Source organism: Staurois parvus, unplaced genomic scaffold, assembly GCF_062004578.1.
Source record: "Staurois parvus isolate SC_StPar_1 unplaced genomic scaffold, SC_StPar_1.0 ptg000147l, whole genome shotgun sequence".
Classification (NCBI taxonomy): Eukaryota; Metazoa; Chordata; class Amphibia; order Anura; family Ranidae; genus Staurois; species Staurois parvus.
Window position 1 is genome coordinate 22483210 of NW_028317943.1, and position 14334 is coordinate 22497543.

The window sequence follows — 14334 nt, forward strand, 5'->3', positions numbered from 1 at the left end:
CCACCCCAACCATATATAACTGTAATCTTGTTATTCAGCCATCAATCACCACAGCTCATAGAAAGATAAAAGCAAATGCCCCACATAGCATAAAACCACCCAGGAACTTTATTACAAGACTAAAATATACTCACATTTAAAATGAAGTAATGTCACTATACATAAAAACCACTCGCCGACCGGTAATACAGGCACTTCCGGGATGACTTCTGGTTACACAATGATGTCAACAGCAGGCTCCATTCTAAGCATTTCTAAGCGGACGTTGTCCAGATGGTTTTATGTCATGTGGGGCATTTTTTTTCCGCATCTTTCTATGGGCAGCACAGTGGCTAAATGATTAGCACTTCCACCCGGCAGTACTAGGGTCATTGGTTCGGATCCCAACCTGCCTGGAGTTTGCATGTTCTCCCTGTGCCTGCATGGGGTTCCTCCAGGTACTCCGGTTTTCTCCCACACTCCAAAAACATGCTGGTAGGTTAACTGGATCCTGTCTAAATTGGCCCTAGTATGTTAGTGAGACCCTCAGATTGTATGCCCCTTGAGGGCTAGGGATTGATGTGAATGTAATATATATATATATATATATATATATATATATATATATATATATATATATATATATATACATACATACAAACACACACACGCACAGACGTAAAGCCCTGCGTACATTGACAGCGCTATACAAGTACCTGAAATAAATAAATAAAATAAAAATAATAAATAATGAGCTGTGGTGACTGATGGCCGAGTAAGGAGATTCCAGTTATATATGATTGGAGTGGATCAGAGTCAAATTTTGCTTTCTGTGGACTCCTGAAAGAGGTTCCTGTGGAACATTACTACTCATGCTTTGTTTGGACTTTTCTTTAGTTAGAGGGGCATTCACATTTGGTAAGCCTGCATTTTGTTACAATCTGGTGGAAGCTTTACCTCTAACTTCGGATACACTTATTTGCAGGATTCCAGCTAGGCTTTTTATCTAGTCAGCCAGCCCATCACCCACAGCTCCCTAATTTAGGCCTCATGCACACAGGGCATTTTCTCAACTCTCCTAGAAGCCTTTCCGCTTTGCATTTTGGGGGGGGAAAAAAAAAAAAAAAAACACTTGACACTTTTAAAAGTGTGTTGCACATTTATTTATTCTTGCCAGTGAAATTATTTATCTCCTGCCACTAAACACCTCTAAAGGTTTATAGCTTAACATGTAGGGGAGTTTAGAATAGCGGTGCACTGCAATGAAAATTCTGGTGCCGATACCGAAAATTCAGAATGCATGTGGCCGAAAATCGAACCGAAATGTCTGCGTATGTGGGGAGGCTCCAATTTTTTTTTTAGCCTTTGATTTTATTGCTATCACATAGGGGTCCCCTATGTGATAACATATGAGTGACAGGTCCTCTTTGTAGGGGGCAGTGTGTGCAAGGCAGGAGAGGAGCAGTGTATACAGAGAGATGCCCTCATTTGCTGTCACTATGTGTCAGTGCCAGTTTTTAAATGCAATTGCTGGCTTTTTTTTTCTCTTCACTATAGCTCAGATTATGAGCAGTCACTTTCCCCAGAGTTAAAGGAAACTTTGTTTCTCTTAGTTCGGAAAAGAAACTAAAAAATAATTTGTTTCTTGTAGCTCAGGGAGAGTGACAGCTTTCTCGGAGCTACAGTGAAGAAAAAAAAGCCGATAATTACATTTAAAAACCGGCACTGACATATAGTGACAGCCAGTCACTGTATACACTGCTCCTCTTCTGCTTTTCTCTGCCACCCCAGCCCCCTCATATCTGCAGTACACACAGTCCCCTGTATCGGCTACATGCCGATAGGGCTATTTTTAGACGATATGTTTCAGTGGCCGAAACTGTGATATTGCATCCCTAGTTTGGAGGCAGGAACAAAAAAAAATAACTTACGCCAGATGCCCCAAGGAGCAGCTGAAAAAACGTCCAGTGTGCAGGAGGCCTTAAATAAAAAAAAAATATTCTGCAAACTGACTGAATCTGGGACAAATATACAGAGAAGGAAATAAGTATTTGATCCCCTGCTGTATTTGAAGGTTTGCCCACTCACAAAGAAATGATCAGTCTAAAAGTCAAATGGTAGGTGTATTGTAACAGAGACAGAATAGCAACAAAAAATTCAAAAGAAATGCATGTCTAACAAATTATGCTATGATTTGCATGTTCATGAGGGAAATAAGTATTTGATCTCCTATCATTCAGCAGGATTTCTGGCTACCAGGTGTCTTTCATACAGGTAACAAGCTGAGATTAGAAACAGTCTCTTAAAGGGAGTGCTGCTAATCTCATTTTGTTACCTGTATTAAAGACACCTGTCCACAGGAGCAATCAGATTCCAAACTCTCCACCATGGAAAAGACCAAAGAGCTGTCCAAGGATGTCAGGGACAAGATTGTAGACCTACACAAGGCTAGACTGGGCTACCAAACTATTGCCAAGCAGCTTGGTGAGAAAGTGACAAAAGTTGGTGCAATCATTCGCAAATGGAAGAAACACAAACCTGTCAGTCTCCCTAGGTCTGGTGCACTATGCAAGATCTCCCCTCGTGGAGTGTCAATGATCATGAGAACAGTGAGGAATCATCCCAGAACTACACGTGAGGATCTTGTCAATGATCTCCAGGCAGCTGGGACCACAGTCACCAAGAAAACAATTGGTAACACACTACGCCTACAAGGTTTGAAATCCTGCAGTGCCCGCAAGGTCTCTCTGAACAAGAAAGCACATGTCCAGGCCCCTCTGAAGTTTGCCACTGAACATCTGAATGATGCAGAGGAGGACTGGTTGAAAGTGTTGTGGTCAGATGAGACCAAAATTGAGCTCTTTGGCATCAACTAAACTCGCCATGTTTGGAGGAGGAGGAATGCTGCCTATGACCCCAAGAACACCATCCCAACTGTCAAACATGGTGGTGGAAACATCCTGCTTTGGGGGTGTTTTTCTGCTAAGGGGACAGGTCAACTGCTCCACATTAAAAGGTATGATGGAAGGGGCAATGTACTGTCAAATCTTGGGTGAGAACCTTCTTCCCTCAGCCAGGGCATTGAAAATGGGTCGTGGATGGGTGTTCCAGCATGACAATGACCAAAAACACACGGCCAAGGCAACAAAGGAGTGGCTCAAGAAGAAGCACATTAAGGTCCTGGAGTGGCCTAGCCAGTCTCCAGACCTTAATCCAATTGAAAATCTGTGGAGGGAGCTGAAAGTTCGAGTTGCCAAATGTCAGCCACCAAACCTTAATGACTTGGAGAGGATCTGCCAAGAGGAGTGGGCCAAAATCCCTCCTGAGATGTGTGCAAACCTGGTGGCCAACTACAGGGAACGTCTGACCTCTGTGATTGCCAACTAAGGATTTGCCACCAAGCACTAAGTCATGTTTTATGAAGGGGATCAAATACTTATTTCCCTCATGAAGATGCAAATCAGTGCATAATTTGTAAGACATGCATTTGTTTTGAACTTTTTGTTGCTATTCTGTCTCTCAGTGTTACAATACACCTACCATTCGATTTTTAGACTGATCATTTCTTTGTGAGTGGGCAAACATTCAAAATCAGCAGGGGATCAAATACTTTTTTCCTTCACTGTACCTCCCAATCTAGATACAGCCAGTAGTTTTCATTGGGCTTCTGTCACAATATTTATCTTGAAACGGCATGCTTCAGATAAGCTATATCCATTATATGGATAAGAAAAGCCTTGTGGAGATTTAAAACTCTACACTAACAAGGATGATTCCTCTTTACATTTCAAAACAAATATTTGAAAAGTAACATTATATCGGTCAGGAACCGGAGTACAGATAAGTCACTGACCCAACTACTGCCACACAAATATGCAAAACATTGTTCATATGTGGTAGCAAACAATAAGGCACATCCACTGATTTTTAATATGATCATCTGTAATTGTGATTTTTTTAAAGCTATACAGGCAACTTCTAGGGCCCTTACTACTCATTAGCTTCACAATTACACACTGCACTCACTAGCTAATGCTATATTTGGCATATGAGAGATAATGAATATAATGTGTGGCCTATTGCTCAATCAGGTGCTGCACTTGAGGCCATCAATAGCTAGTAAATTCACATATCTGCTTTAGGTAATGCTTCCTGGGAAATGTATGCAAATAACCTACGCCAAAAAAAGAAATTTATTCTACTAAATATCATTTTATGTGATATGTAAAGCAGCTTAGGATTGGCTGCACTGCAGAACAAAGTACTAGCAGGAATACTTGAATTAATGTTTCCTGGGAAATGTAACCAAAATGAGTAATGACTACTGGCATTGGCCAGTGATTTAGGGCTCATGTACACTAGTCTGCACACTAAAACAGTTGCAGGCTGGTGTCCATTGTGCAGGAGCAACGAAATATTTGCTTTAGTCAACTCTTAATTATTATTTTTTTTTCTACAAAAGATTTTATTGAAAAGGTAAGAACTTTACATACATGAATATGGGTTATATTCAAGCAGTAAAATGCTAGAAACAGCTAGCAGTTACAAGAACAGATCAAGAGTGTTAACATAAACATGAGTAAACTGGAGGGGTGTGACCCCTGTGGGAGGAAGGGGTAAGGGTAAGAGGAAAGTGTGAGCCTAGAAGGCAAAGGGAGGGGGTGTGGCTCATGTGAGAAAAAACGGAAAATCTTGCGAAGGGGGTGCAATGAAAAACGGGCTATTGAAGGCGGGGATCAGCGGAATAAGGTGTAGGAGAAGGGCAGAGGAAAAAGAGAGAGAAAGAACAAAAAAAGGGGGGGGGGGGATTTACTGAGCGAGGGAAGGGGGTCAGAGGGTGGTAACTCATGAGGTGAGGTAATTGAAGCATAGGCAGCTAAGTGTCTGACGCTGGGTAGGTTCTGCGGGTGCTGTAAGTGGTATAGCTGGGGAGAAATGAAGGGAATGCCACAGATGCAAGGCAATGCAGATGTTAGGAGGGAGGGGGGTTAGTTAGAAGGGTGAATTCTGCTGTTGTCTGGAAGTGTGACCAGCATGCCCATTTAGCTGCGAATCTGGCAGGGAAGTCGCGGGCTATATAGATTAGTTCCATTTCATCCAGTTTGTGGATGCGTTTAAGCCACTCTCTAATGGCCTGGGGCAACTCTTCATTTTTATGCAATAAGCCACAACCCAGCATTCTGCATAGATCAATGCAGATCAATTGATTTGGTGTGAACAAGCCCCTAAAAGTGATATTACACACCTGCTAAATAACAAGAGTATTACCCTGACATCCTTTCTCTTTTTGGTAAAGGTTATTTCCATAAATTGCTAGTTGCGCTCTTAACGTGCTTTTAAGTAAACATAAAAATCTCTTGTATTAATTTGCCAAGTATTGTAAATGTTCCAAAAATATCGGAGATTACGCAGCTATCCATTTTCAAGGTAGGCAGCAATTACAACCTTATAACAGGTGGCATGTTCATACTTGCTAAAACTACCAAGTGATTTCTCACTCACCGTCCTGCTGCTTTACCAGTCCTTGATGAATGTACCGAATATACGTGAAGAAATTACATACAGAGGTAATCTAAAATAATCAAAATAAAAATTGAAATGAATGGGCAAGTGTTCCATACATGTATAACCAAAGAGAATCACATAATGCTCTTTACTCACCCTATATCTACAACATGGAGAAATATAGTAATAACTACTGGAGTCTCCGAGCTTAATCCTGTGCTTACAAGTCTTTGTTTGACCACTCAAAGCACATTTCCTAGGTAAAGTACATATAGAAAAATATAAATCAACTATAGTGAGTGAAGAAGGACACAAAGTAAAACTACATCATGTAAAGGCATACTGGCCCATAAAGTCCAATCTAACCCAAAGTTATTCCTTGTGGTCCAATATAACCAACAATCTAAATCAGGAAATAAATCCACTGTAAGGGTTTTGCTAACTCAGTCTTTGTGTGGGCTTAATTCAATTGAGCTACTAGACAGAGATGTTCTGGGTTACTAGTTCTATTCTGGGTTATCAGTTCATTAGGGAAAGCTTTAAGTGAAAGCCGATTAACCTAGAATATTTTTGAGGGGGGTTGTGGAAGAAATCCTAACAGGTGTGGGGAAATGCAAACACCACACAAAGAAAACTCTGATGGGAATAATTCCTGTACTCTGCAAGTGGTCAAGCATCTCTAAACTCTAAGCCCTTTTGAGTTAACTGGGATACAAATATTGCAACTGTTGAAGAGTTGAAGCTCTAAAGTCGGCCATAGATTGAGCGATTTTCTTTCATGCAAATCGCTTGATTAGATCAACTGTGTTGATGGGGGAATCCCTCTTGTGGAGCCATTGTGTTCGACCGATGGGGGCGGTAGGGGGAGCCGTCCCTGCTGGGAAAACACCGTGATTACTGCTAGCGGCTGTAATAGCCGTTAAAAATAATCACATGTAAAATCAGACAGGCTGGTTTTACCCAACTTGATCGATCAACTTGGGTACATTCAGCCTCCCCATACATCACGGGTGTCAAACTGGAAGCCCTCCAGCTGCTGCCAAACTACAAGTCCCACGAGGCATTGCAAGATTGACCGATACAAGCATGACTCCCAAAGGCAGAGGCAAGATGGGACTTGTAGTTTCGCAACAGCTGAAAGGTTGCCAGTTTGACACCCCTGCCATACATGGTTCGAAGCTCGGCCAGTCCCTGCTGAACCAGCCGAGATTCAAACATCTATAGCCGGCTTAACAGTACAGCTAACAGATTTCTACTGATATTCTTACACCACTGTTTTTTTTTTTTTCAGATCTAAAGCGTCCAAATTTTAACTGGTTTCAACAATTCTCAGATAATGTTCTCACCCTCAGTGTTTGTTTCTTCAATGTTCCTCTACAGAAAGTGTTCTCTTTAAATAACTAAGACTACTACACTAATGGTAGGAATCCAAAAGTCATAAAAAGTCCGTGAGTACAGTGCGGGAGAAGGCCTGACTGCTGGTTCGGTTATCCCCCCAGCCCCTACTACGCCCAACTCCCACAGCTGATGCCCACCCCTCATAACCTTCTCTAAACCTCATCACCACCTGGGAAACACTTCCACTGCTGACGTCCACCCCTCATCTCCTCAAGCCAAACCTCACCCCTCAATCTGGGACTGACACAATCTGGATATTGCAGCTTGACTACCCTTGGCCACAACTTATTGAACTGAACTCTACCTATCCTGATCCTAAGCACGAGAACTCTTACTGCAGGAAGTTACAACAATGAGATACGCCACTGCACGCCAGACTATCTGCAACCAAGCGCCCAGAGAAACTTTCCACCTCACTTGTCCGCCACTCCGTCTACCTTCCTAAAATGCCACCTGTACTCCTCCTCCTCATACTCCTCTCCTCCGTTCCCAAAATCTCTTCTCTTTATCCCTCTGCTCCTCCCAAACAACTATACATTGTGCCCTCACTGCTTCCATCTCCCCACTACGGCTCTCACCAACTCCTCCTGATACTCCACTCTCCTACTGAATCGAACGCCACCACTGGTAGACTCACACGCTCTTGTACATCCCGCTCCCATGCCACCTTTCTCACCCTTCTTCTTCTCCTAACCGCGGGGGACATCTCCCCGAACCCTGGTCCTCCATCACCTCGCTCATCCACAAGACACCGTCCTACTCCCACGAACTGCCACAACCCCCTCAACCTAATACCTGTCCCCCTGCTCCCCAAAACCACCCCTCCGTTTTCGTGTGCACTCCTGAACGCCCGGTTTGCAACAAAACTCACTGCCATCTACGACCTCTGTCTCCCGCTCCCTCAACCTCCTAGCGATACCGAAACGGTATGCTCCTGTCACTGCTGAGCACCTTCCAAGTCCTCCCAAACCTCCCCTCTCTATCCTTCTCCTTTGAGGCCCACTGCATCCGACTATTCTCTCCAATCCCTCTGAGGATTGCAGTAATCTATCGGCCTCCTGGACCCGTGTCCCGCTTCCTTGATGACTTCTCCACCTGGTTACCCTTCTTTCTCTCCTCCGAGCTACCCACCATCATCCTTGGAGACTTCAATATCTCTATCAACATCAATAACCCGGCTACATCTCAACTCACTTAACCTCTTCTTTTGCACTCGCACAGTGTATACAGTCCACCACCCACTCCGACGGGAACACCCTGGACCTTGTTTTCACTCATCTCTGAACCCCCCACAACCTCACTAACACCCCCTTTCCTATCTCTAACCACAACCTCATCACCTTCTCCATCTCCTCGTCCTCATACACCTACCCCTCCAAACGTCAAACTATCACCAGCCGAAACCTCCGTAACTTGAACTCTGCCCCCTTCCACTCTGCAGCTGACCAACTTTACGACAGTATCCTTCCCGTCCCGCCCTGACCTGGCCACTACTGTTTATAACAACTCGCTGTCAGCCGCTCTTGACTCCTTAGCACCCCTAACCAAACGAAGTATTAGACCCGGACCACTTCAACCCTGGCAGAATGACCATACCAAAAATCTCAAAGGACGCAGTCGTGCGCTGGAGCGACTATGGCGCAAAACCAGATCCCAACAAGCGTTCGCCCGATATAAATCTGCCTTCCTCACCTACACATCCTCCCTCCACGCTGCCAAGCAAGCCTACTTTGTAACCGTCATCAATACCCTCTCCTCCAGTCCTCGCCGGCTCTTCTCTACTTTTAACTCTCTATTCTCTCTGCCCCCACCTCCACCCAGTACCTCACTCACCGCCCACGAGATTGCTAACCACTTCCAAAGCAAGATCGACGCAATTCGCAGGGACATCGCCACTGCTCAGGCTTCCACCCCACCTAGCATCCCTCACACGAAAACCCCCTCAACACTCCTCTCATTTGACCTCACCACTGTCCAGACCTCCACCCCACCTAACATTCCTCATACTAAAACCCCCTCAACACTCCACTCCTTCGACCTTGCTACCATTGAAGAGGTCACTAAGGTCTTCTCTGAAGCTCGCCTTACCACCTGCCCCCTTGACTCTAACCCCACACAACTCCTACGATCACCCTCCTCCTCCATCCTACGCTCCCTCACTCACATCTTTAATCTCTCCCTCTCTACTGGCGCATTCCCCTCCCCTCTGAAGCACGTGCACATCACTCCCATACTTAAAAAACCCTCCCTGGATCCCACCGACCTAAACAACCTTAGACCCATCTCACTGCAGCCATTTACATCCAAACTCCTTGAGCGCTTAGTCTATAATCGCCTGAGTTCCCACCGCACCGACAACAACCTCCTTGATCCCCTATAGTCTGGCTTCCGTCCCCTACACTCCACCGAAACCGCCCTACTCAAACTCACCAACGACCTGCTAACCGCCAAAGATAATGGCCACTACTCAGTGCTCCTACTCCTCGACCTCTCCACTGCTTTCGACATGGTTGACCACCCCCTCCTCCTCAAAAAACTATACTCTCTTGGCCTCAGAGACTCCGCTCTCTCCTGGCTCTCTTCCTATCTATCACAGCACTCCTTCAGTGTTACTTATAACGCTGCCACCTCCCCCTCACTCCCCCTCTCTGTTGGGGTCCCTCAAGGTTCTGTCCTCGGGCCCCTTCTGTTCTCCATCTACACCTCCTCCCTTGGCCAACTGATACACTCCCACAGCTTCAACTACCATCTCTATGCCGATGACACGCAAATCTCTCTACCCCTCACCTCACCCCACCCCGCAAGCCAGAGTACTAGGCATCATTCTAGACTCCAATCTGTCTTTCCAGCCCCAGGTCCAAACACTGACAAATTCATGTAGACTCCATCTCTGCAACATCTCCAAAATACGTCCATTCCTAACCCCAGAGACTACCAAGCAACTCATTCACTCCCTTATTATATCACAACTTGACTACTGTAACTCACTCCTCACCGGCCTACATCATCACAGGCTATCCCCGCTCCAGTCTATCTTGAATTCTGCGGCCAGACTCATCCACCTTACTAACCGCTCCGTATCCGCCACCCCCCTCTGCAATTCCCTCCACTGGCTTCCGATTGCCCAACGCATAAAATTCAAATTACTAACATTGACGTACAAAGCTGTTCATAACACTGCCCCAAACTACATCACCGACGTGATATCCATATACCACCCAAAACGTACTCTCCGCTCCTCACAAGACCTCTTACTCTCTAGTTCCCTGGTCTCCTCCTCCCATGCCCGTCTCCAGGAATTCTCCAGAGCTTCCCCCATCCTCTGGAACGCACTGCCCCAATCCATCAGACTGTCACCTACCCTCCTCACCTTTAAGCGCACCCTGAAAACCCATCTCTTCAGGGAAGCCTACCCCGCCCTCACCTAATTGCCGATCTCCTCCACTCTTCCTACCACTCCATCCCCCACAGCTATTTACTCCTGTACCACTAACCCCTCCCTCCTAGATTGTAAGCTCCAAGGAGCAGGGCCCCTTGTGTATTGCACTGTATTGTTTCTGTACTGTCTCGTGTACTGTCTCCCATTGTAATGTACAGCGCTGAGCAAACTGTTGGCGCTGTATAAATACTGTATAATAATAATAAATGGCATTCAAACTATGAGACAGGGTGACAAAAGATAGACAATATTACTTATACCTTCTGAACTCCTGAACTATTTTCACAATGTTTATTATGACTGTGTGATGAGGGTAACAAGATCTCAGAGTGTGATACCTGCTGCTTACATGATCCTGTGTCTCTTAATCCCATGTGATATAGTGTGTTATCTACATACTTAATAACATTATTTTATCTACATTTATTTTACATGTTTTTTTCACTGCAGCAATATATAGCCTGTTCCAGGAATAAGCCCCGTTGGTTACACTTGATTATGACTGTCAGTGATTTTTATGGTTGCTTAGTAGTTTTCTAACAAGCAAAAAAATATCTAAATTTTTGCTAGAAAAATCCAAAGTCTTTTGCAAATAGTCATTTACAAGACAAACTGAATCCTCAATTTTAAACTTGCTATAGATGCAGTTATTGTTGGTTGATATGACATGTTGCTGAAAGATCACAGCAAGGAATACAGACTGATTTAATTGTTTGCACACACAGGTTATATGATCAGTAACCTCTCTACCTATTATCACAACTGATGTCTGGACTGACCGAATAGCAAAAACCAAGTAGTATACACTTATTGCAGACTTTAAAAGAATTACAATACGACAGGTGCTGCAATTTTTTTTTACCAAGGTTCTAATACTGATCATTTGCCAAAGAATAAAATTCACACTCACTTTGGTCCTCCACATTCAACAGCTGAGGCTTTCACAAATCTTACAGGCTGCAGCCCTGCAGGTTCAATGCTCAAGGTGTTGTTTTCAACAGCTTCTAGGACAGATGCAGCCAGCTAGGAATTAAATATACAGTTATGCTTTCTTTTTATTGGCTTTTAAATAAAACTTTTTACATTTTGTACTAAACAGAGATAACAAAAATACAAAAAAAAGTTCCAAGATCATGCACCATTTGGTTACAGAATTAGAGCAGTATTGAACCCGAAACCAAAAATTTAATTTATTGCAGCTTACCAATCATTAGATGTGGTGGCTGCATCAGTTTTCTTTTCACTGGCCTTTTCCCCTCTGTTTTCACCTGGTGATCTGGCCAGTAACACACCTCCTGTAACAGTGAGACACCACTCTGGTGGAATGAGGACAAGAGGCACAGCAGCATTTTCAGTCTGGGGGGGAGGGGAGTGTTAAATGTATTACACTTTATAATAAGTTACAGCAAACAGTTTTATCCTTTTAGGATAAAGGTTTTACAAGAATAAATAAAAGATGATCATTTTAACCACCTGTGCCAGTGTTAAATGGTCTGTCTCATCTCTGCAAACCCATCTATTCAGCTGGAGCGTTTCAGCTTTTATAAAACAGATCTGCTGGCCAGACCACCAGATGAAAGTAGAGGCAAGTCTAAAAAAGAAAAGTTAATACAGCCATCACATCACACCAAGAATTGGTAAGCTGCAATATAATAAATATTTCCTTCTGGGTTTAACACTGTTTTAATATAGTTGGAGGAGACCTGAACCAAAGTTTTCTGGTGCCTAGGCCTTCTCCAGAGGTCACTAGAGATTTATTCAGCATTGGAAATTAGTTTTCAAAATGGTATGAGACAAATGGATCCTCTCCCCATCTCCCAGATTAGCAACTACAATAATCTTTTTAGCTGTCTGTAAAGAGGACATTCTTCCCTCTCACCACTAATGTAAAGGAGTATACTTTCCATTGGTCTCCAATTAACTGTATTCTACCCAATGACTGTCAATACAAAGGAGCATTTTTCTACTGATTATCAATGTAAAACAACACTACAATTTGAAATTATTTCTGACCACTATTGTCAACTGCTTAATTTAAGGATTTTTACCAGAAATAATTCTGTCATATAGAATTTAACCATTGGCAGCAATGTTCAGATGATGATCATACTTTGAATATCAATGGTTTAAACAACATGATGGAATAATTTCCAACTTGAATTGCACAGAGTAGAGACCTTGCATTGTGTGTTGCCGTCTTTGTAGTGTTTGGTGTGATGCTGGGTGTCTAGGGATATACACAGAATTGGTTTTGTCAGATTAGAGGTTACCAGCTGTTAAGAAGTTGTTAAAGCTTTAAACAAATGCCATAGAATTTGGGCAAATAGGCTTTAGGTGTCCGGTTTGGTACTGGTACTGAACTGGTTAGAAAATGAAAGCTGTTATAGGCTTTGGGATGTTAGAGTAAAAATATATCTTTTGTGGATAGTTGTATAGGATAAATTCAAATGTGTATTGTTTTAAATATGTAAATGCTGGGTCTGGTGTTGTATATTTCCACCTTTTTCAATGTGGTTGGGTTTTGTAATGAGGCTTTTTGTTGCATATGTGTTTAACGAAAAAAAAAAAAAACAACTTTTCAGTAAATAAAATATAGAATGAAAAATATATAGACAAATCGTGAAAGAAACAAGGCTTTCTTTCTTGAAATCAATAATATAGTAAGACCGTTATTTACCTCATTTTTTGGAAATGTTAAACAGGGAGATATATCCTCTTGATAAATTCTTTTTAAAAACGTGCATGTTCTGTCCATCAAAGGCTCTTCTTTCCATACTTTGAATTCATTGTAAAGCGTTAAATCAAGCTACAATATGAAACACAAAAATTGTAATACCATTAGAAAGGTACAAATCCTTCTATTATAAACATCTCAAATGTATCCTCTATTCAAAAAATTCCCAACAATATGCATAATCACAGTCTTCTATAAAATATTTAAAGACTGCTATTTAAACAGGATCTAGCTAACAATACTGTCAAATATAAAAAATGCACAATTAGAAATCATTCCACATAAATATTTACACAAATGCATGTACATGTGTAGCAGATAAAAAGCATGCACGAAGCGGACACCAGTAACAGTATTAAAAGTTTAAAATAATGCTAATGCCAGAGTTGTAAACAACAGCTTAGGACTAAAACTTATTTAACCAATTAGGCATTGACACATGGAAGAAAATATTAGGGTTTTTTTTTTCAAAATTATCAGTCTTTTTTGTTAATAGTACAAAAACTAAACAAAAGTAGAGGTGATCAAATACCACTGAAAAAAAAGCTCTATTTGTGGGAAAAAAATGACAAATTTCATTTATGTACAGCGTTGCATGACCACGCAATTGTCAGTTCAAGTAACACAGCACCGTATCGCAAACAATAGCCTGGTCAGGAAGGGGGTAAATGCTCTGGAGGGCAAGTGGTTAACTAGAAGGCTAATCAAGGTATACAGACACAAAGCATCATTCTTAAAATAGACTAGTAACATAGCCAAAATCAGGCTGGACACTTTACTCAAGTAAGACCAATTAGCAGAGTTAACAGAAAAACACTCAGAATTTCTAACAGCTCAGGATAACAAGACAGAATGCTGAAAAGCTGAAGCGCTAGTTTTACAAGAAACTTTACTGCCATCTTCTATTGCGGAACCCAGCTATCACTGTCCAAAGTACTTGATCCAGACTGCTGTGTTGCTTGTCTATATTTGGTAATTTTCATAGCTTGGATATGTGAAATTTTGACATGTTTTAAGACCATGTGCTGTTTTAGAATCTAAGGCTTCTCCTATTGATATGCAAATGAACCAGTCGAACTGGTTTATGAGCTCAGCAGAGGAAGTCAGGCAATAGGAAGTTAGGAGAGGACTTTTGAACAGGCATGTGGTTTCGACAAAAAGCGTTGTTGGGGGCGAAGCATTGTTGGGGACTCTGGGGACGAAGCGTTGTTTTTGAAAAGGAAGAGTTGTTCTGGACTTTGGAAGAGGCAAGAGTTGTTCTGAGAGACAAAGGAGGACA

The 14334-nt window shown here is 42.6% G+C and overlaps 1 protein-coding gene across 1 annotated transcript in view; it reads right to left on the reverse strand.

The window, feature by feature from the left end:
• Positions 1–14334, reverse strand: part of RAB3IP (RAB3A interacting protein) — a 65461-nt gene that overhangs the window by 1207 nt on the left and 49920 nt on the right. The window contains exons 7-10 of the mRNA XM_089674115.1: positions 12999–13127; positions 11232–11344; positions 5641–5740; positions 5482–5551 (exon numbers count right to left, since the gene is read on the reverse strand). Of these exons, the coding sequence (XP_089530241.1) occupies positions 5482–5551; positions 5641–5740; positions 11232–11344; positions 12999–13127 (412 nt within the window). The remainder of the gene's footprint in view (positions 1–5481; positions 5552–5640; positions 5741–11231; positions 11345–12998; positions 13128–14334) is intronic.